Source organism: Anabrus simplex, chromosome 1 (assembly GCF_040414725.1).
Source record: "Anabrus simplex isolate iqAnaSimp1 chromosome 1, ASM4041472v1, whole genome shotgun sequence".
In the NCBI taxonomy this organism is placed as follows: Eukaryota; Metazoa; Arthropoda; class Insecta; order Orthoptera; family Tettigoniidae; genus Anabrus; species Anabrus simplex.
The window spans coordinates 589,442-614,655 of NC_090265.1; the positions used below are offsets into that span (position 1 = coordinate 589,442).

Sequence of the window (25,214 nt, forward strand, 5' to 3'; positions counted from 1 at the left end):
ACGGGAAACCTATATGCTTTGGATTCAAAGCATGGATTATTGCCACAAAACTAGGTTACTGCTTGCAAATAGAGTTATACCCAGGTAAAAGACACCTGAAAGAAAATCCAGAACTCCTCCTTGGTGAATCAGTTGTTATGGATCTGGTCTCAAAAGTGCAAACTATGTATCCCAATTCTTCATTTTCAGTCTAGTGTGACAATTTCTTTACTTCTGCTCATTTGCTATCATTGCTTCAGACAAAAGGTGCAAAGGCAACAGGAACTGTTAGAAAGGACCGTACAGGACACTGTCCACTAAAGAGAATTGATGTTATGGGCAAGGAGCCTAGAGGAGTATTTGACATCATGACAAACAAGAAACACAGTGTCAATGCAATTAGGTGGCAGGATAACAACGTTGTTACACTCCTGTCAAGTGAGTACACAAAGGTACTCTTCAGCACAGAAGAAGTCCGACTCGTTGGCTGAATGGTCAGTGCACTGGCCTTCGGTTCAGAGAGTCCCGGGTTCGATTCCTGGCTGGGTCGGGGATTTTAACCTTCATTGGTTAATTCCAATGGCTCGGGGGCTGGGTGTTTGTGCTGTCCCCAACATCCCTGGAACTCACACACCACACACAACACTATCCTCCACCACAATAACACGCAGTTACCTACACATGGCAGATGCCGCCCACCCTCCTCGGAGGGTCTGCCTTACAAGGGCTGCACTTGGCTAGAAATAGCCACATAAAATTTATTATTAGCACAGAAGAAAAGAATTGCCATTCCTCAGCCATTCGGTTTTCATCGGTACAATGGTTATATGGGCGGAGTGGATCAAATGGATAGCAATGTTGCTGTGTACTGGGTTGGAATTAGGGGAAAGAAATGATACACACCAATTGTATTTTGGCTGCTTGATATTTTTGTGAACAATGCCTACCTTCTAGCTCAATCGATGATCTTCTATCATTTCATAGGGAACTAGCAAAAGCGCTTCTTATGAAATATGGAGTTGCGCAAACACAACCCGGCCCATGTCCCCGATCAAGGAATGTCATAAAGAATGTCCCAGAAATTGCGCGCAATAGTGATGGTCATATGATTACTGTGGGTCAGAAATATAAAAGATGTGTTTCGTGCAAAAGTAAAACCATGAAAGTGTACAAGAGATGCAATGTCACGTTGCATGATAAATGTTTCTTAAAGTTTCATGAAGACTGAGACTTCAGTGTAAGATGCACACAGTGCTTGTAACTTTCTAGTGCTGTAATATTTTTGTGAATGTGTTGTATTTCACCATTGTACTTGAGCTCATAATTATCTGTGTAATAATATTTGTGTACACTGTAATATAATATATAATTATAATAAACAAAACAATAACATTTCACTCAATAATGGTTGTCTGTATTAGTAAATAACTGTAAGATATGTTGTGACATCAATCTAGGAAAAGGGCCCCCAGGGTCGTTTTCGACCCATGGCCAATCAGACAGTAATGCTAATAGAAACAAAAAAAAAAAAAAAAATCAGTGTTGCCATTAACCTAATATCACTAAAAGAAAATTAGCACTTTATTGAAAAACAAAAGTTGCGGGCATATATGGGTTAAATTGGAAGACATACACAAGTTTATAACTTTGAACTCATGCTAGGATTTGTCATCTTAGTACTGGAGGGTTAATGACAAATTCTATTCTATTCTGGATTATTATCAAGAGAGGCCATGGACACCATCACCACCACCACCACCACCACGACGAATGTCCAGTAAACACATGAAGACACAAATCCCTTAAACACGAATGGAAAGCACAGACTTAATTATTGATATTGATTACATGTAAGCACGGACTTACCGAAAACATAAAAGACAGCGGGCCAGCCAATGTTGTGAGCAAGGACACCACTGAGAGGCATCACGATGACAGTTCCGAGGTAGCAACCAGAATACGCAAAGGAGGCGAGTCTGCTCCGCTCCAGGGGAGGGGCCCAGTGCGCCCACACATCGTGCATGCTGGGGAACGACACTCCCTGTGGCAAATGAATTAGCTTTGACAGTTTTCTCAATGGATATGAAATTTCCTTTCACAAAGTTTAAAATGATTCAGATTCAATGAAACTTATTATATACAGAAGATAAACACAATGACGGAAGAGGACAATCTCCACATGCAGGTGATGGATGTCATAGAACTAAGAAACCTTTGACACTTTTAGCATTTTTTGATGAGTCAAAAGCTTCTAAACTCTTGAGTGTTTCATATTCCTTCATTTCTTAACCCCAGAATGGTAGCAATCACCTCCACGACGAACTTGTGATACACTAAAGCTTCACCCACTTTGGTCTGGCAGTGCCTTGTGCAATGTTCCCGCTAGCTGAGAGAGCAGAACAAAAGTTGACGTAAGTATTGTTTAGGATCAGTTTCTAAAATCGTAGGTTGTCGCCGATACGAAGCACTACATATAAACTGCAGCTGCGGTTTCACATCTAAGCTTTGCATATAAGATGGTTAACTTATCAAACACGCAAAATCAAACCATACACAAGGTACTATAATCTGTTAGTTTCATGGTCTGTATTGATAGTTCAAGTACAAGTATGAAGGATGAGTTCTCTGCCTAATCAATACTTTATTTTACATAGTGTCAATATTATTTACATAAAAATACAGATGACCTATTTATGGGTTGAAACCGGTACTGTATTATTACGTAAATAATATTGACAGTATGTAAAATAAAGTATTGATTAGGTGGAGAACTCGTCCTTCATACTTATACACAAGGTAATCATAACTTACAGGCCTAACAACGACTACTACGGAAAGGATTGTGGAACGTGAAGGAGCCCTATTAAGGTCGGTGGGAAAGTTTGATGTTATGGGGAAGAAATGTTTCACAACAATCACCCTCAGACTAATAGTTATTAACAAATAAAAAAATACATATTCAAATGAAACAAAATTAATAAAAGGCAGAGTAGCTGATACTTAACTCACTAAAACAAAGAATATTTAAATAGACATACAAAACGAAACAGCAATCTAATCAAGCTCGTCGGACACAAAACGGACTTTGACATAGAAGTTCCCATTTAACGTAAGTTCACAGAATTAAAGGAGGCATCCTCGAAAGAATCAAAAAATTAATTAATGTGATGTACAAAACACTATTCCAAAAGGAGTGTTACATTTACTTTTACTTGCAAAATACTAAGCCTGAAAAAGGTTTGCCTCCAAAAGCATGTTGCGGACTAGCTCAACACCTAAGTCATACTGATGCTCAGTTTAGGTAAATGTGGAAATCTAGAGGAAACTCCGGCAGACAAAATAAAATTCTACATAATTATGGAAGTTACTTTAAGTGAGAAAAGTCCAAAACACAAAAACACATTTAAATTAATATAAGGCAATAACTTAGTGCTCACCGTGAGAGACTGGGGATCCAAGGTGGGACAGACGCAAGATGCGTCCACCCGCTGCAGTGATCCAAATTCAAAGACGCGGACAAATAGACTCGCACATGCAAGGAGCCAAAAACAGGAAATCGTACAATTCCAAGTAGGCATAGATATCAAGGGTAATTTAATAAAAAACCACCTATTCAATACTTTCCACGTTTAATGTGGTTATTATCTACATGATTTTATGTAGACCTATTTAGGTCAGGTACACGTTTCACCCATTATTTTGGGCATCTTCACCCTGTATACAACCTTTAGGTCAAGGTTTTGGACCTTTTTAACCAATATAAACATACCAATATATACACTATATACATTATATACATTATGTACAATATATACAAACATTAATGGACTCTTAAGATGGGTACCGGTAACATAAGTTAATGGACCCATTTTAGTTTTGGACATTTTTCATATTAGATAGATTAGGACCAAAAAACTTAACTGTATTAACTTATGTTACCGGTACCCATCTTAAGAGTTCATTAATGTTTGTATATATTGTATATAGTGTATATATTGGTATGTTTATATTGGTTAAAAAGGTCCCAAACCTTGACCTAAAGGTTGTATACAGGCTGGAGATGCCCAATATAATGGGTGAAACATGTACCTGACCTAAATAAGTCTACATAAAATCATGTAGATAAGAACCACATTAAACGTAGAAAGTATTGAATAGGTGTTTTTTTATTAAATTATCCTTGATATCTATGCCTAACGTCATCTTCAATATGGATCAATAATGAGAGTTGCTACTTGCAATTTCAAGTAACCAATGACAACACTCCAGATTCCCAAATCCACAAATAAAAAATGCCAATATACTGGCCAATAGCCATAGGTCTTATTGTGACCAATCCAAATTCTACATTTTTTTATGATAAAGCATTTCACAAGTTCTCGAACATTTCTATTGCGACACAAAAGTTTTCAGCTGCGGAAACCGCACATGCGGTATAGGCTGCCTCAAAAATAGAGCCCTTTTAAATTTTTCCAGCATCTTACAGAATTACAATTCTTGATGTACAGAATATACAATGATAATATCTTTTAGTTCAGTAATTCTTCTTCATACAATAATTAAAAAAAAATAACTTTCAATAAACTGCATTTTAAAAATTTTCTTCTTCCAAGTCCATAGGTTTCTTGAAACTAATTTAACTGATACACAATCGTTTCAAAATTCCAAACAACACAACTACATGACATATACAGTTTCAAACAATATGTAAATAATTTCTTGATATCTCCAGAAAAATAAAATGGTAAAGCAACATATTAAGCATTTCTGTGGCTTCACTGCTGTTCAATCATGGTCACATAAATGTTTACTATTTCTTTCATCTCCAAGACGAACTGCTACTAAGGATCATCATGCAGTTTACATTTAACTACATAAAGTAAAATACTTCACTTAGTAGTTGTGTGGGAATATACACCGAGACTCTGTATCTATATTTTTTAGTTTTTTTGTATATGGTCAAGAGTCTGAAATGGATCAAGATCTCATGGAAGAAGAAATCCAGAATATACTCGTTAAACCTTCCAATGTAAAGGAGAATGACAATTTTCAAAAAGAAGTGACCTAGATCTGGACTTTATACCTGATGGACAGTAGTTTGATACAGAGGAAGATGAAAATGAAATGGCGTATGGCTTTTAGTGCCGGAGTGTTCGAGGAGAAGTTCGGCTTGCTGGATGCAGGTCTTTTGATTCGACACCCATAGGCGACCTGCAAGTCTTGATGAGGATGAGATGATGATGGAGTCGACACATATATCCAAATGGTAATACTAAATTCCCATGAAGGGAATTAGATATTTTTCCACCAATAGAGCATATCAAAAATCAAATCAAAAATTGGATGTATGGCTTTTCAGGCGTTTGCTCTATTAACCAGCACTTCGTCTTAGGTCTGACACTAGACTCGTCAGCTGGCAACCAGGAATGAGTTAGCTGGAAAATTTATAGTGTCCAATAACGGACCATTTATATTGGTATTATAAATTTACTCATTCGGAATAAATATTTCTGATTCCCTATGGGAATCAACATCTATATCACATACATCCAGCCTCTGTGCCAGCGGAATTAACTAATTATGGTTAAACTTTCCGACCCTGCCAGGAATCAAACCCGGGACCCTTGTGATCAAAGATCAACATGCTAACCATTTAGCTACGGAGCCGGACACAGAGAAAGATGAGGATAACACCATTATGACCAACATTAGAACTGAATAGTGTGTCATGTACTATTATTCTTTGTCTATTATAACATGTTTCATGTTAATGTTATATTGCTCCTCTGTTCCTACTCATGTATCCCACTAAATCTGAGATCTACTTGTAATTACAATTTAATCATATCAAATGAAAAAATAAAATATATTATTGATATTACAATACGGACAATTATTTAAACAATGAAAAATACCAGTGGATAAACACTAGCAAAAGCGTAGGAGTTTGCCCCAATGAAGCGCTACTAATAACAACATTGCGAGTAGTGCGACTGTTCTAGGGTTAACAAAATTGATCAGAAATAACATCTGATAATCGTTAGTTTGATTTTTCAATTTAGTAATTAAAAAAAGAAGGATTTTATTTACACAAATTTAATATCATTTCTTCACCTCTCTTTCAGGATTAAGTTATTCATTGATGATCGTACCAAGATAACTGTACCTCTTGACTCTTCCAATCTCTTGGTTGTTCAGATGTAAGCTGTATTTGTTTATTGAAGATGATAAACTTGTTTGTTAGATGTGAGTAAATATGTAATTTGCAAACAAGTTTTGTTGTTGTTGTTGTTGTGGTGGTGGTGGATGCACTGTTACTGGTTGTGATAACCATTAATTACAGTAGAGGAAGTAATGATGTCATCTACAAGCCATCCTCAGAAATGGAAGAAATTGTCAGCCGAACTGCCAGCTGAGTGGTTCAGACAGTTGAGACACTGGCCTCCTGAGCCCAACTTGGCAAGTTTTGTTCCTGGTTCATTCCAGAGATATTTGAAGGTACTCAAATACTGGCACATTAAAAAATTCCTGTAGAGTAAAATTCTAGCATCTCGGCATCTCCGAGGATCATTAAAAATAGTCTGTCAGACACAAAACCATAACATTACCATTATTATTATTATTTTTTTTTTACAATTTGCTTTACATCGCACCGATACAGATAGATCTTATGGTGACAATAGGATAGGAAAGGGTGTAAGGTGTAAGAAGGAAGCAACTGTGGCCTTAATTAAGGTACAGCCCCAACAATTGCCTGGTGTAAAAATGAGAAACCACAGAAAGCCATCTTCTTTTTTTTTGCTAGGGGCTTTACGTCGCACCGACACAGATAGGTCTTATGGCGACGATGGGATAGGCAAGGCCTAGGAGTTGAAAGGAAGCGGCCGTGGCCTTAATTAAGGTACAGCCCCAACATTTGGCTGGTGTGAAAATGGGAAACCACGGAAAACCATCTTCAGGGCTGCTGATAGTGGGATTCGAACCTACTATCTCCCGGATGCAAGCTCACAGCTGCACGCCTCTACGCGCACGGCCAACTCGCCCGATAAAGCCATCTTCAGGGCTGCCGACAGTAGGGTTCGATCCAACTATCTGCCTGATGCAAGCTCACAGCTGTGCACCCCTAACTGCATGGCCAACTCGCCCGGTCTAACGAATTTCTACACGAGTTGCTTCTAATACGCTTTAAGATGGATGTAGGAAAAGTATTTACACCTCGTACAGGGCATGGTACAGAATCTGATCAGTTTCTTGTACTAAGAACACGGCAAAGAGTTCTCACTCACAAGTATCTACCTCGGTACATTCAAGATCGAGCACATCACTCTGTTTATGATGGCTACGAGTGAAATGAGTAGACAAGACAGGTCCGTCCCCTACATGGTGATGAAGATTATGCATGTCTGTTTGACTGAAGGATTGTTCGCCATGTTCAAAACCACTGATGTGATACAGCTAACCTTACTCACACCAGCGTAGAAGACAAGAACAAATTATAAATCTCGTTTTTGTCCCGTATTGGCATCAACTCAACTAATATCTGCAAGATGTTTACAGTACATATTTCTCCAGCATTTTCAAGAAAGAAGATCCTTTACATACGGATTTTATCTCAAACCTGAACACTGACTTGTTAGTTAAGTGTTTTGGATCAATATGAAGAAACATTTTATCTCATCATTATCATCATCATCATCATTAGTGTTTTTATTTCATTTGTGGTGATTTTGGCACCCTCTTTTTTAGCTGAAGATGTTCCACATTAGGAATGAAACATATATTCTTTGAAATGATGTGACCAGATACTTGTTTAGAAGACAAGAAGTTTATGGAGGGCTGTATCAAGCAGAATCTCTCATTCTTCACAGCAATTCCCAACTTAATACAGTACTGGATGCAGTGGAAGATGGACATATTTGCATTGATCCGTCAGTGAGGTACATCAAATGAGGATATGAACTCACTCATCATTTTCTAAGCCCAAAAACATAACCACAATACTATGTTTCACCATGTAGTACCTATAGACAATCCCTTAACACAGTGTTCTTGAGTCAAAAGCCGATTTCATTATTGTTAATTAATGCATTATTCCTGCTCAGCTGAGTTGGAACCGACCGACCAATTGCTTACCTAGTCGTTTCCTAAATGATTTCAAAGAAGCTGGTAATTTATCAAACATCTCCCTGGTATATGTATTCAATATCTTATTTGTCTTTGTATAGACAAGTATTTGCTCCCATTTGTTCTCTTGGATTCCAAATTTATCTTCATATTATGATCTTGTTTAACATCAAAGACATTTGTAGTCATTGGAAAGAATGCATTGAAGACCTATACAAAGGAAAATATGTAAGTAATATAGTCAGCTACATTGAAAAAGAACATAAGATAGACGAATGTAGAAAGGGCCCCTTAATCACATCTTCAGAGATTAATGCAGCACTACACAGTCTCCGGGAAGAAAAGCACCTGGTCCAGATGACATTCCGGCAGAACTTCTGAAACACTCAAGTGACGATATAAAATTCACCTCTTTCAGCTGGTATCAGGTTGCTATGAGTGTGGCATAGTCCCTCCTGACTTCAGTAAAAACAGAACTGTTGTGATTCCGAAAAACAGGAATACCACTGACTGTTCAGATTATTGAACTATCATGCTCCTGTCTCATGCTTCAAAAATACTACTCAACATCATTAAGAGTAGAATGAAAGGAAAGTCAGAACACTATACTGATAATGACCAGTTTGTATTTTGATCAGGGAGGGGTAGTAGGGAAGCAATTGTGGTTTAACTCTGGAGATAAATTTTGAGAACAATAGGAAAGTATACGTGACCTTCATCAACTTAGAGAAAGCATTTAACCGAGTCGACTAGAAACAGCGTTTCTTTACCATGAAAAAGGAAGGAATTGATTGGAAAAATAGGCTCCTCAACTAAATTTATAGAGAATACAGAACACCAATTTTGAAATCAATGGGATGAAGAGAAATGCCTAAATAGGAAGAGGAGTTAGGCAAGGATGCCTACCCCTTATCTCTTCACTATGTTCATCGAAGGAGTCAACACACTCACGAAAGAAAAAAACAGCTGGGGTCAAAATTACTGGTAAACAAGTGCATTCTTTAAGATTTGCTGATGATATTGCCATACTAGTAGAACCTTAGGCAAATGAAAACTCAAAATAAATGTAAGGAAAACAAAAACCATGACAATATGTAAATCCAAGAAAACACAGGTAACACACATCAATATTGGTCCTGATAAAATTGAACAAACAAAACAGTTTTGCTACCGTGGAACCGTAATCACAAGTGATAATCGGAGCATATCAGGAGTCGCAAAAAGGATAGCAATGGCAAAGAGAGCCTCTCTGCGAGCAACAAATTCAAACTGGGAAGGCCGAAACTTTTGTATGGAGCGTGCTCCTGTACGGTTGTGAAATCTGGACATTAGGAGAGACTAGAGGCAACTGAAATGTGGATCTGCAGAAGAATGCAGAGGATAAGTTGGACTGAAATGAAGAGCAATGCCGAAGTCCTTAGAGGAGGATAACGGAGCCTGGTAACTGAAATTTAAAAACAGAAAATAAAATTTTATGGTCACATTCAGCGGAATGAAGAGTTCCTTTGTAACATTAATGAAGGAAGAATTGCAGAGAAAAGAATAAGAGGACAACCCAGAGCATCTTATTTCAAGAACCTGCTTCAGAGAATGAATTGCAAGACCTACGCCGAGTTGAAAAGGCTGACTCAAGATAGACATGTATGGCTGTGGCGCCTTTAGAATATGACGATGATAATGATTATGATCTTTCCATTGCTGGCCCCGTGTTGTAGGGGTAGCATGCCTGCATCTTACCTGGGTTTGATTCCCGGCCAGGTCTGAGATTTTACCTGGATCAAAGGGCTGGTTTGAGGTCCTCTCAGTCTGCGTGATTACAATTGAGGAGCTACCTGACGATGAAATGGCAGCCCCTGTCTAGAAAACCAACAAAAATGGCCAAGATGATTCATAGTGCTGACAACATGACACCTTATAATCTGCAGGCCTTAGGGCTGAGCAGCAGTCGCTTGATAGGCCGTGCATAGCCTTACAGGGCTGCTGTGCTGTAGGGTTTAGTTTCGACCAACCGATCCTGATCTGCATTTAGGGCAGTCACCCAGGTAGCAGATTCCCTAACTCTTGTTTTCCTAGCAATTTCTTAAATGATTGCGAATAAATTGGAATTTATTCAACATCTCCCTTGGTAAATTATTCGAATCCTTTACTCCCCCTTCCTATAAATGAGTATTTGACCCAATTTTTCCTCTTGAATTCCAACTTTATCTTCATATTGTGATCTTTCCTACTTTTAAAGATACCACTCAAACTTATTCATCTACTAATGTCATTCCACGCCATCTCTCCACTAACAGCTTGGAACATACCACTTACATGTTACAAATCTCATGACTGGTCCATACTGAAATATACATAAATTCAACAATGATACAAAAGTTGTTTTTTCTTTAACTTAAAGTCTTTCTACCCACCTCTCATTACAGATTCTTCACCACACATCCATCAACAGTCATTTTCAATATTCAAACTACAGCCAACATCAAGCGTGAGCATTCTCATTTGACTATTAGCACAATGAAGAAACAATCGCATCAGCTAGTAAAAACACACATGGCAACACTCAGCTGTGAGCCTCTTATAATTTTTTCAACAAAAATAAGAACACTGTGGACTTACCTCACAAATACGGGTCTAATAACAACAACAATAACTCTGTCAGTCACATAGCTTATATACTCTGTGGTAATACTATAAACTTTCTACAAAAATATTTAATGTTTTTTTTAAATGATTGAGCCACTCAAGGATCATTGTAACCATTCTACAACTTCAAATTGGGTTGCCTTTAACCACATTCTATTAATTTTGATCCTGTACCTCAAAGCCATAATTTTAGCCATAGACTTTCTTATCATTTACATAAATAAGGGCAGTTTGGCTATTTTAAAAATGTTTTAAAGATTTCAATGTAAGATTGTAAGATTGTTTAAATTGTCATTTAGGAACTTACAACAAGTTTCCTCATTTTTATAACACATATATTTCTTTATGTAATACTTTGACTAGAGTAATCAGGATCCTGATCTTTATCTTTTAGGAATGAGATTACAGCTAAGGATGCCCTTACAATGGGCGAAACATGTCCCGTTAAATTAGAATGACAAGATGTAAATCTTCATTTTTAAGAACCCAATGTGTATTGAATAGGTGGATCTCAATAAACTTTTGTATCATTGTTGAACATACCATTTAGTCGAGCAGCTCGTCACCTTTCTCCTAAGCCTTCCCAGTCCAAATTTTGCAATATTTAACGTTACTCTTTTGTTTGAAATCACCCAGAAACAAATTGAGCTGTTTTTCTTTGGATTTTTCCCAGTTCTCGAATGAAGTAATCCTGGTGAGGGTCCCATACACTGGAACCATACCCTGGTTGGGGTCTTACCAGAGACTTATATGCCCTCTCCTTTACATCCTTACTACAACCCTTAAATAGCCTCATAACCATGTGCAGAGATCTGTACCCTTTATTCACAATCATATTTATGTGATTACCCTGTACTGGGAGGTACACCCCAACACCATGCTTTTAAATCTAGCGCCTAAAAGAACCCCTCTACTGGCGAAACAGTGAAATGGAAACTATACCTACTTAGAACCTTACTCAGAAGATGTCACCTCTAAAATCTGATGTAATTTTGTTACTGTGAAGTTTCCTGAACTGACTGTATTTCTACTTGTTTTCTTTGCCATTCATCAAGAAGTTTCGACATTCTTCCACAGATGTCACTACTAAAAACTATGACATGCACCCTGGTGCGAAGTGAAAGAACTTTTGATTTAAAGAAGTTTTGTATTCATAAGTTTTTTTTACTAATTGTTGTTCATTTATTTATTTTTGGGTTCTCTGCAAATAACCTTACTCCTTGTGGGTGGGGTTAACTTGCAATAAGTAACCAGGGGAACCTGACCCCTACAGAGCGCGTCCCCAGGTGGCGGATAGGGGGCTCCTACAGTATGTAGGGCTGGTTGAAATAACCAATACAACCCGCGGACTAACAGGTAGCCCAATTCCTGGGGGTTTTAAAATACTGGGACACCCTCTCTCCAGGGGTCATAAATATGGAGGGCCCTTGCCCTGGGTTAAGGGTGAAGACCTCAACGGCATCTACCCCCCAAAAAAAAAAGAGACCCAAATACCGAATTGGAACTATGAACATTCTATCATTAACTGGAAAGTTAGAAGAACTCCTAGACATGATGGATAAGAAAAATATCAATATTGGGATTAAGTGAGACCAAATGGAAAGGGATTGTATGTAAGACACTTCGTGGAGGTTATAAATTATACTGGAGTGGACAGGAGAAGGTAGCGAAAAATGGTGTTGGATTCTTAATTAACGAAAGGACTGATGCTACAGCTGAAGTTATCTGCGAAAGTGATAGAATCATTAAAATGTCCATGAAACTGGAGAACACTAAGTACACCATCATACAAGTGTATGCCCCACAGACAGGCTGCAGTGAGGAAGACAAAGAGAAATTTCGGCAAGACCTGGAAGATACTGTTAATGAGGAAAATGTTATTATTATTGGAGATCTAAATGCGCAAGTTGGGGTAGACAGACTTGGGTACGAGAACATCATTGGTCCACATGGATTTGGACAAAGGAACCCAGAAGGAGAACAACTATTAGATCTGTGCAGAAGAAGTGATCTTATAATCAAAAATACATTCTTCAAAAAAAGAGACAGTCACAGAGTAACAAGGTACAGTTGGGATGGCCAGTATAGAACATTGATTGACTATGTAATCACGAATAAAGATGGTGGCAGGTACATCACAGATGTAAAGGTCATCCCTAGTGAAAGCATGGACAGTGACCACAGATTGTTGGTAGTAGACTTCAAACATAAGACAAATGAAACGCAGAAACTTATTACGAAAAAACCAAGGATTAAAACTTGGAAGTTGCAAGAAGTCCAACAAAGGAAGAATACAAACTAAGGATTCAACAGAGTTTGCCGAAGTGTGAAGTAACCAGCGTTAATGAAGAATGGAAGGCCTTCAAAGACACCTTTGTGGGAGAAGCCAAAAACCTAAATGGAGTTACAAGTTATATCAAAAGAAAAAAGGAGACACCATGGTGGAATGATAGAGTGAAAACAGCGGTGAAAGAAAGAAACCAAATAAAGAAGGCACTGGACAAGGAGAAACAAAAACAGGGACAAGAACGAAATGAACAAGAAATACAAAGACTTCAAGGAGTATACAGGAACAAGAAACTTGCTGTAAAGAACATTGTAAGGGAAGAAAAAGAGAAGAAATGGAATGAGTTTGCAGACAAACTGGAAGAGGACAGTAGAGGAAATATGAAATTGCTATACAGAGTAGTGAAAAACAAGCGAAGGGATCAAGAGACCATAAAAGCAATAGAACGTGATGGTGGAACTCTGGCACAAGAAGAGGGAGAAATTAAACAAGAACTCAAGATCTATTTGGAAAAGCTGCTGAATGGAGATACAGAAAACATAACAACGGATAGAGGAGAGCCAAGTCGAAGAACCACAACTGAACCCCCAATTACATGGCTTGAGGTTGAAAATGCGCTCAAGAGCATGAAGAAAGGAAAGGCAGTGGGCGTAGATGAACTAAGTGCAGATATGCTGAAAGCAGCGGGAGTTCCAGGAATCCAATGGCTCTATAGACTGCTCAACAAGATATGGGAGGAAAATACTATTCCTGAGGACTGGAAGATGGGCATCATTGTACCTCTGTTCAAGAAAGGAAGCCGACGAAAATGTACTAATTACCGTGGTATCACACTACTGTCTCATGTCCTGAAAATACTGGAAAAAATAATAGAGACCAGAATCAGAGATATTGTTGAACCAATTTTGGAAGAAGAGCAGTATGGTTTCAGACCAGGAAGGTCAACTGCAGACCTTATATTTGCAATTAGGATGCTAATGGAAAAATACTGGGAGAAGAACAAGCCTTTATTCCTAATATTTTTGGACATTGAGAAAGCATACGATAGTGTACCAAGGGAAAGAATTTGGCAATGCATGAAAGAACTTCAAGTGCGAGACAGCCTCATAGACAAAGTGAAAATGTTGTATAGTGGGAACAGAGTAGGATGTGGTTTGTCGGACTGGTTTGAAACAAAGAGAGGAGTGCAGCAGGGCAGCTCATTGTCACCACTTCTATTTATTATTGTAATGGATGTAGTAATGAAATCTATTAAAAGGAAAGAACACGGAGATATCAAAGCCTTCACATTTGCAGATGATGTTGCGATCTGGAGTGACTCAGAAGATGAATTGGGAGAGAGAATACAAAGCTGGAAAGAGGAGTTTAAGAAATATGGTTTAAACATCAGCAAGACCAAGACGGTGGTGATGAAAGTGTATGGGGAAGGAGCAGAACCAATAGTCATGTTAAATGAAGCTCAACTGGACAGCGTTCCAGATTTCAAATACTTGGGTAGCGTTATATCAAATGACAACCTAGCAAAACATGAGGTGAACAATCAAATCAATAAGGCAGCACAATTTTACCACCAGGTAAGACACCTGCTGTGGGATGAGCAAATACCCATGAAAACAAAAATGACATTGGACAAGTCCTATTATACACCAATTCTTACATACAGTCTCGAAACCACAACACTGACCAATAGAGATAATTCCAAACTTCAGGCAGCTGAAATGAAATTCCTACGCACTATGATCCAGAAAACCAGGAAAGACAAGATTAGGAATGAGAAAATTAGAGAAGAAGTAGGAATAGACAATTCTCTCCTAAATAAGATTCAGATATCAAGACTGAAGTGGTTTGGTCACATGAAGAGGATGCCAATAAACAGAACTGCAAGGAAGGAATTTGACAGAAAGGTAGAAGGAAGACGACCCATGGGAAGGCCACGAAGGAAATGGATAGATTTAGTTAAGAGCGATGTAATGCTGAGAGGTCATGATTGGGACAAGTTGGTGGAGGAAGAATGGTACAAGGACAGGATGAGATGGAGGAGGCTCATATACCACACCCGGGAAACTGGAGATGGTTTAGGATGATGATGATGATGATTATTTTTGGGCTGGCAATATTTGTCTTTTGCCAGTTTTGAATTCAACCAATCATTAATTTCTGTAATTAATTTTCTACCAATCACAGTCTTCCTCTTCTTCTTCTTCTTCTTCTTCTTCTTCGTCTTCGATTTTAAGTGTAACTTTTAAAATACCCAATAAACGTGAGAGGATGTGGGTAGTTTAATCTGGAATGGTCTCAAACTTTCCCTGAGGGTTTATAAACTGCGGCTTTTCACGTCTCTTGGCCAATTGATCGTCATCTTACTGAGTGTGTGTGTCAAGCAGGAGGCGGGAGGCCTCTTCATCAGCTGCTAGAACTTCTACAAGGTAATGGCCACATAACATCTTCCTTCTTTCTTGCTAGCTCCACAGTTTAACCCGAGGGAAAGGTCCGAAACTTTAACTATGTAACCTACTTTTCTGAAAATGTAACTTCTGCCGGCTAATGTAATAACTTCGTAAAATCTTTAACTGTAAATTGGGGATAGAGAGTGAAGTACCCTCTCGAGCTCCCCTTCATCTTGGTTTGAGGTACCACGTAATGTAACCTTTGGTATATGCAATGTATTAAAGTTATTCCCATCTGTGCTACCTCAGTAGTTTGGGAATATCCCCTGTTTCGTCAGCCAAGCACCCTATAGGGATTAAAAAAATTTTTTTTTGGAGCTCAGTCTTTGACTCCATTAAAATGGTACTTGGGCCATTTATTTAACCTGTTCTTTCTTCTAAGGCCCTGTAGGTTGGGTACTAGATACCTCTGTGTAATTAGATTACTATTTGTAAATAGTGCCTTGTAAGGCCAGAGATGATTAGAGTTTCATGCTATGTTGCCTTGAGTAGGCTTGGAAAACTGAGAACACGTTAGCTCTTTTCCAAGTGTTGTAAAATTGCCTCTGGGAGGCCTGATATTTAGGGAGCAAGTGCTCCATATATTGAGGGATTTCTGCCCTTGTATTAATTTGTGCTCTTTTGTAAATTTGAGCTAGGAGCTCAGGAAAAGTTAAGTGAGGGCTTGGAGCCCACGATCTGTTTATACCAATTTTGTTGTTCCTAGACTTGTTTAATTTTGGCTACTTGTACCTGTAAATTGTGAAATTTTGAATTTTGAAAATATAACCTTTAAGTTTTAATTAATTTTGAGATTGTAGTAAGACCCATTCACCCTGGCACCTTCTTTCACCTCTGCGATCCACAAATACCTCAGAACAACCCCAATGAAGATCTTTCCTTATATTAACACCTAGGTACTTACAGTGATCCCCATAAGGAACTTTCACCCCATCAATGCAATAATTAAAACTGAGAGGACTTGTCCTATTTGTGAAACTCATAACCTGACTTTTAACCCTGTTTAACATCATTCTATTGCCTACTGTCCATCTCACAATATTATCAATGTCATTTTGCAGTTGCTCACAATCTTATAAGTCATTTATTACTCTATACAGAATAACATCATCCACAAAAAGCCTTATCTCTGATTTGTGCAACAGGCACCCGGTTCCTTCAACATTTGTAGGGCATTTGCGCGTGCAATATCAAATAGATTGTCCAAATTATTTCTAAACCTCTCTACACGATGCTTAAAAATATCTTCACACTTATTTGCATTTTTTTGCAATTTTATCCCCTCTAAATACAAGTTAATAAGTTTTAGTGAATGATGCTGATTAGCTTTTGTCGGAATTCTTGCTTTCTTCCAAAATATCATGCGCTCACAAACCACAAGATTAGCATTTACATTGACAGTTAATTTTACCTCCCATGTGTTCTACAATAAAACTTCGAGCACTTGTCTATTTGATGGTAATTTGTGTCCAGTTATTTGGTGTTCTATATCTCTTATTAAAATACATATTCCCTGGCACTGAGTAATTGATGTGACATTATGTTAAATTTGTGATCCGAAAACACGTGTGACACCATGAATAACAATGCACGTACTGATAGGTTCAGGCCTGACTCAGTGCTGGGTGGTTAGTCCGGACTTTTCTTTCATGCACGTTTGCGCTCAAGTCGGCATAGGTTAGAATGCTCCAATCCCAACAAACTTTGGTATAGGTATGTTTTAGAGTCAATTGAACAAAATTGGAGGGCGAGCGTTCAAAAATTTTGCAGGCAGTAAATAAAGGACACCCTAATACATACCATACCTGCCAACTTTTAAAAATAAAAAATAGGAAGATTTTTTGATACTCGGATTTTATCGTGTATAATGTGTCATGGACTTGATGAAAAAAGGCCTACTGTTACAAGGCGAACTGACCATTAAATTTAAAATCTCAAACTAAGAAAACATAAAAAAATGGTTACAAGAAAATATAACAAACATGAAACAAAATGCATAATAGTTTCCTTTATTAGACTGTAACATGAATGGAAATTTGATTTTATAGGTATCTCTCAACACATCGAAACAATGTTTGTTACGTTTTGTGGCCATAATGTGAATTGAAAATACCAGAAACTGTTACCGACACAGCTCTCTGAAGTACATTCAACTCATTCAAATTATGAACTAAGAATGAACACAAATGCACCAAAATATGCGAAACTACTGCAAACAAAACAGATCAATGTGTCTCATAGATTATAAACATATGACTTTGACAGGAGGGGAAAAGCACAGAACCTCAAGAAAAATCACGTGGCCTACAACTCTAATGAAACTACGCACAGAAACATATTAACAGCGCGCGTACAAGAAACTAAATCTTAACGAAGTCGCTAGTGTGCACTAGCCTCTCCCTTGCTTGTAGTTTGATTGCCGTCCCAAATCCCCAGCTTTAAAATGCACAGGATGCTGTAGTGAGTGGGAAACATGATACTTGGAAACGATGGACTATACACTTGCCAAATAAATACACTTGAAAATGAGGTTGCGTTAATTACACTAGCAAACAATAATTTATCCTAGGGGTAGAGTACTGACTGTACTGAGGTTATATTGGTCAAAAATAGGAAGAAGTAAAAATAAATCGGAAAATTGGAGGACGAGTTAAAAACCCGGAAAGTTTCAGTGTAAACTGGAGGGGTTGGCAGGTATGATATATGAAATTCCGCAGCCTGTTTCCAGTCATTCGATGAGGTCAGGAATGAAATGAATGAAGCTCCATCTAGCGGCGAGGATAGGAAATGTGTCGGCTGACGAAGCCTGACGCACTCCTTTGGGGCAATGATAAATGACTGACAGATGAAATGACATGTTAATGGTGAGTGTTGCTGGAATGAAAGATGACAGGGAAAACCGGAGTACCCAGAGAAAAACCTGCCCCGTCTCCGCTTTGTCCAGCACAAATCTCACATGAAGTGATCGGGATTTGAACCACGGTATCCAGCGGTGAGTGGCCGGCACGCTGCCGCCTGAGCCACGGAGGCAGGTATGATATACACATGCTTAAAAGTGATTTGACAGAACCGGAGGACGTTCTTGTAGAATGAGACATGTCATTCATTGTTTAATAAGTGTATTTTTGGAAGGTATCCTACAGGGTTATACAGAGTTCTAATGTTGAAACCATTTCTTAGCGGACAAAGTAGGGGTGCCCATACTAGGAAAAATTTCAAATTAAGCAATTTCCTCAGTTTTGCCAAAAGTTAAAGAGCTGAGGGGCCCAGAAAGTTTTCAAATTGTGTGTCTTGGATATATCTATCAAACTAAAAAAACAAATTTCAAAAATCACTTCTGGCCTAAATGCAGTTTCAGAAAAACAGCCTAAAATCGCTTGTCTTTTCTTTGTGATTCAACTAGTCAAATTAACTTATTTACATTATTCTTTCTGTAATGTGTTCTTGGTTTAATACCGTCAGGTGTTTTATTTTTATTTTTTGAATTTAAAAAAAAAATTTGTTTTACATCGCACCGACACAGATAGGTCTTATGGCGACGATGGGATAGGAAAGGGCTAGGAGTGGAAAGGAAGCAGCTGTGGCCTTAATTAAGGTACAGCCCCAGAATTTGCCTGGTGTGAAAATGGGAAACCAAGGAAATCCATCTTCAGGGCTGTCGACAGTGGGGTTCGAACCCACTATCTCCCGGATGCAAGCTCGCAGCTGTGCATTCCTAACTGCATGGCCAACTTGCCCGTTTTTTTGAAAAATGTCCACACCAAATGTAGTTATAAGGGCTTAACTGAAACAATGTATTGACTCACATTAGCGCTTGTAGTGGTACAAACATGAAAACTGCTAATCTAATCAACTGTATAACAATGATTAAGAAAAGGATTGTGATTTTTAGGAATAAATAACAAATATATTCTCACACTTTATTATATTTTATTTACCTAAAGTTCATAGCTCATATCCCTAGAATGTTCTCAACACTGAGTTGCTTGCCTGAAGGGCTAGAGCTGTGAAGTTTTGGTATAAAACCTGACAACTCATGCACGGCTGAGCCACTTGCCTCTGTGACTCACTTCCTGCCCTTCACTTCCCAGCAGTCTGCATTCGTTTATGAAGACAGGAAGACAAGTTACCTTTAGAGCAACATACTTCTGTATGTAAATGTTATTATATATATGAATCGGCTCACTGCATTCGTGTGGGCTTTATCAGGAGGTTCCCCAGCCAGGCGCCTCCTTCCAGAACTGCAACTCATATTGTGAATAACTTTGAGACTACTGGTTCACTCCTAAACCAGAAACACACGGAAAGATATACAGTGGAATCAGAAGGAAAATTAGACTAACATGGCACAAAATTTCAACATTCACCACAAAAATCACTACCAAAATTAGAACAGCAAGTGACTTTTGCACATACAGCAACCAAATTATTAAAACTGCAGACAGGCCCCTACCCTATGAGATGCAAGTATAGTTTATTTTTTTATACTTAACATGCAGATTTACAGATTTAAGAAGCAAAGACAGGGTACAGATCGGCTGTTGCCAGGTGAGCCACGGGTGTGAAGGAAGCCAGGCGGTAATTTACCAGGTCCATTGTATGTTGTTATAATCAAGTTGAATTCTATTAACGAAAATGAGAATTTGATCATTTGAGAAGCACAGAACTTTGGGTCATTCTCTCTTTATAAGGCACACTTCATCACATTGTCCACAAATCCTGCATTCTGAGGATGAGGTAAACATGTTGGGTTCAAAAGGTACCTTAAACTAGGGCTGTGCAACACAGTTGGAGACAGTACCTCAAAGATGCCCTCAATGACTCGGATGGCAATGAACCAGTAGATACTGACTCTCGCCAGCAGTGGTGTAAGAAGCGTGAACAGAGATGTGACGGCTATGCCGATCCCAAACAGCCTGTTTCCTCCAATACGAGCGGCCAACCATCCTCCCAGCAACTGAGTCGTGATGTAGCCATAGTAATAGGAGCCCAAAATCAGACCTTGCTGTTTGGTGTCCCAGTCGAACTCCGCAGGCTCCTGTTAACAAGATCAGCCGAGAGTGACCAGATATTCAGAGACAAAAAATCAGGACCTGATCATAAAATTGGCGTAGGTGTGAAACTGATTGCTGATTTACCTTGTTCCTTTTAAGCCTTATCAAATATAAAAACATACAAGAAATCATACTTTATTAATCACTTTAACATGATAAAACTTGAACACTCTCTGATTACTGGATGCAACATCAAAGGAAACAATATGTTTCAATAATAAAAACTGCCAAGTCTTATCAATCTACTTTTACTGTAATTAATGTTAACATTTTTTTACACTATAACATACAGTGTTACATTAACATGTTCTAGTATGAACTCATACTTCTCACTCAAATGAATTGCCTTCAACAACTAAGTTTACAAGCAAAATGTCATAAAACTCTAAACAGTTCTAATCCAAATTACACCATGTCATTAGCATGGATTTTTCACTTGTCCAAAGATAATACATTAATGAAAACATATATTGTAGAAGAATTTGTAGCAGGAAAATTTAACACAAATTTAACACAAATTGAACAACATTGCATATATTACTGAGGCCAGTATTCCTATCTCCAAAATTAGTGAATATTTCCACCCACCTCAAATGAGCTGGTCAACAAGCTGAATTCCATTCCTATACTTTAGTAACTGTAACATATTCCCTGACATTAACCCTTACCCCTCGAATTAAAGTTCTCTGTGTTGTCTTTACTACTCATATTTTAGATGTGAATTTCTATCTTATATGACCTGTATTACACTTTTACAATTTTGGAGATAGCACTTGCTCTATAAATCACGTATTTAAGCTATAAATGTTTAGAGCAAGCTACGTGTTGTGTTACGGTACACAAGCCGACCATTGCCAGTTCATTTGTAGGTGCCGTAAAATGCTATTAGGTATATTCTTGAGGGTACAAGGAAGGAGTAGAGGCACAAAATTTCTGGGGTTTTGTACAATTACCTGACATATACAACACTGAACAGTACAATGTATATGACTAGGAGAGCACATGGCGACCATGTTCGTTTACTATCGCTCAAGCCTTCATGTGCATGAGTGCACTGGACACAACTGATGGCTACACTGCCATCTATATAATAGATTTTTGACTGAATGTCAAATAATATCTGGATTTTACAATGTTCCACACTGAACCAAAAGAAGGCAGTAGAGTACAGCATCGTGTACTTTGTCGGCTAAGAGATGGCAGATGAGCAGTGGGCCATACAATATCATGTCGGGCCTCGCCCGACACATGACCGGAAAGCGAATATCGTAATGTTGCGCCTCTCCCGACAGACGAGTGGTATGGGTTAAACATCTCATCAAAAAGCATATGTCACATATGACTTTCTCAGTGCACTTAACCCGTGAGAGGTCGAAGAGGGAGTTTCCGTCCAGGCTCTAAAACATTACGAATGTGTATTTTCATAGGTTTGTGCTTAGGGGTTGTCCCTTCCAATAACTTTTTCTCAAACTGTTGTCTAGTGGTGGGGGAAGTTTTAGCCTGGCAACAATCAAGTGGTTGGTGCAGAAGGTGAGGAGGGGCAAGAACTGCTAAATGCAAAAAAGAAAGGTCCACTTTAAAGACAGATATTCACTAAAGAGACACCAATTGATGATGATGATGATGATGATAATGATGATAACGGATATATTGGAAGACAACTCCTATTCCGAAATTTATGTTGCTGAATTATTGTGACAAGGTTAAAAAACTTTCAGGTAAACTGGATGGGAAAGTAAATTCAACAAACCAACCCGTGCAGTATCAGAAGAGATGGGACAACATACCAGGACGTTCACACACTATCTCAAAATGTTAGGACTCTTTCTCATGTTAAAATAAAAAGCATGCTCTCCACTAGATGTGTGGAGACTTTTTCCACTGATGATACGGTGAGTGACATAATCAAATTTACAAACATATGGACAGAGAAAAATCAAAGTAATTACTCACAGGAAAGAGATGCTGTGAACACAACGATTGCAGAAGTTCAAGTTATCTTTGGTCTTTTGTATATATCAGGAATTCTGAAAACTGAATTTGGAAGATTTTTGGGGATCAGTTGGCACTGGTATGGAATTCTTTTGAAATTGCATGGCTCTCAACCGTTTCAAGATATAAATAGCCAAGAGGAGCAAAACTTGCTTGATAAACTTGAACCAGTCTGGGAGGTGTTAAAAAAATTTATGGAAAACTGCCAATGTAATTATGTAATTAGTTATGTCATGCACAGTTATAGTAGGAAATTATTGTGTTTTCTTGGTGTTTTCACTACATCTTACCACTTCTGTAAAATAAAACATAGCTTTATAAACATTCTGTTACCATTAGAACAAATTTTAATAATTCTAGATTTAATTTTTGAACAAAAGGTATGAAGAAATTAGCTTAATGCAGTTGTATGATGTCTATGAGTATTTATTTATGTTACTGTAATATTACAACTGTGACAAATATATCGTATGTGAAGCTCCATTTGTCTTTATCATGATCATGTGACCTCTGACATTCGAACATTCTATTTTGTACATCACTCCATTCAAACACAGAATTAAGATCTGTCTAAATGAACACACTGAGTTAATTTTGTTAAGAAGGTAGCCATGTTGACTCAGTTAATGTAACTTTACAGCTTTTCATACTGTCTAACACGTGTATCATACCTGAAAAAACTATTAAACAAAGAATAAAATGTCTTATTCTTGAAAGAACAGCATCAGATTGTATCAAATCATGCTTTTTTATTAATTCATGAATTTTTTTAAGAAATGTAGACATTTATGTTTAAAGTTTATTTATATTATTTAGTACCTGAAGCTCAGAACTTTGAAGTGCTCCTCTCTCCTCGCTAGTCTAACAGGGAGCGTGAGGTACTGAAATGCTCTGTCACTGGCTTCTTAGAATTGTACTTTTAGCTTTATTATTATATGTAGAAACTGTTTGATGAGACTGGAGCTTCTAGATCCTAATGGCCTACACTTGAACCACAGTGGTAAGTATAAATTAGGACATTTGTTTAGAAATGTTATAGGGAGGTACTCGTACATTGAGGGAAACTAGGCGGACTAGGGAGTGGTGATAAGAGTATGGGGATCTGGAAGTCTATTAAGGATGATATCAAATGTTAGTGTTGAACTGTAGAAGCATTGTAAAGAAAGAAATAATATTCATCATCATCCTTTCAGGTATTAATCCTATAGAAGAACTGTTACGGTCTATACAAAAGATTTGCATTTTCACGCCATCTCTTCCTGGGGCATCCCAGAGATCTCTTCCCACCGGGGCAGTAGTTTATGACTGCTTTGGGGATCCTGCTTCTGTCCATCCTATTTATGAAGGTTATGCCGAAAGTTTTAGCAGCGCGTAAACCGTAATTCTGAGGACAACGGGATTATTTTCATTTGAGAGAGCGATGTTTTTTGACCTTGGAACATAAGCGCAACCCCTCCTAGTGGTAGTTCCTCCACAGCGAGGGAAGAAAGCACGGGCAGTGCTGAGTCAGACATGGTGCAAGATGGATCTGTCACGCTGCGATTTTTGAGCAATGAATTTTTATGATTGTAAAAAGAAATTAAGTGCCGAAGAATGCCATTCTTCTTTGCTGAGCACTTTTGGTGAGGCTGCCGCTTCTAGAGCCACAGTTGGAAATTGGTTTCGCAAATTTTCAAGGGGTCGGCGGTCAATTGAAGATGAACCTTGTCCCGGTCGCCCAGCAACAGCTGTGACTCAAGAAAACATTGATGCTGCAAGGGAAATGATCAAAGCAGATCCACATCTTATATCTTGTGACATTGAAGGGGCCTTAAATGTTGGGTCAAGAGCAGCGCAGACCATCGTTCATGATTATTTAGGCCTTACCAAGAGATGTGCCCATTGGTTGTCACATTCCCTGACAGAAAGCCAAAAGGAGGAGAGAGTGGACTGGTGTCATTTCAATGGCGGGCAGTCCGAAGACACCTACAATATAGTCACAGGTGATGAAACAGGGGTCTACCATTATGACCCTGAAACAAAGAGACAATCTTCCGTGTGATGCTTTCCAGGGGAGGAACCACCCACAAAAGTTTGACGAAGTCGGAGCTCCGGAAAGAAGATGGTGACAACTTTTTTTTTTACAAAAATGGGGGATCTCACCTCTGTGACCTTGGACACACATCATACAGTCAATGCTGAATGGTATGCAAATGACTGTCTTACAAGTTATAATTCTCATGTTAGGTTCATATTGAAATGTATGTAAATACAAAGTATGTTACAAGTGTTATTATTTTGTTTATATCCACCTATTCAATACAAAGAGATCTTTTCTTAGAAATGAATATTATTATAAAATGTTAAGGGACATGTTTCACCCATATTAAGGGCATCATCATCGTCCTCGCCACTTGGAGGTCACAGCACCCAAAGTCTGCTGCATCACAATGCATCTGCACACAGGGCTGCCAGAACAATGGACTTTTTGGAAAGAGAAAAAGTGCGAGAGTTACCTCATCCCCCCTATTCACCTGACCTGGCCCCATGTGACTTCTTTCTGTTCCCTAAGACCAAGGAAAAAGTACGTGGGCAGCGGTTTTCGTCAGATGAAGAGCCACTGCAGCATACGAGAGTGCACTAAGTGACATCCCAAAGGAAGCTTGGACTGAAACGTTTTCTAAGTGGTTTCAGAGAATGGAAAAATGT

At 38.3% G+C, this 25,214-nt stretch overlaps 1 protein-coding gene across 4 annotated transcripts in view; it reads right to left on the reverse strand.

Moving 5' to 3' along the window:
* LOC136883299 (sialin) overlaps nt 1-25,214 on the reverse strand; it is a 181,498-nt gene that overhangs the window by 62,280 nt on the left and 94,004 nt on the right. For 3 of the 4 annotated variants that reach the window (XM_067155545.2, XM_067155537.2, XM_067155553.2), the window contains 2 exons: nt 20,282-20,518; nt 1,846-2,020 (listed from right to left, as the gene is read on the reverse strand). In XM_067155545.2, coding sequence (XP_067011646.2) covers nt 1,846-2,020; nt 20,282-20,518 — 412 coding nt within the window. The remainder of the gene's footprint in view (nt 1-1,845; nt 2,021-20,281; nt 20,519-25,214) is intronic. The other variant, XM_068225241.1, reaches the window with a different exon arrangement.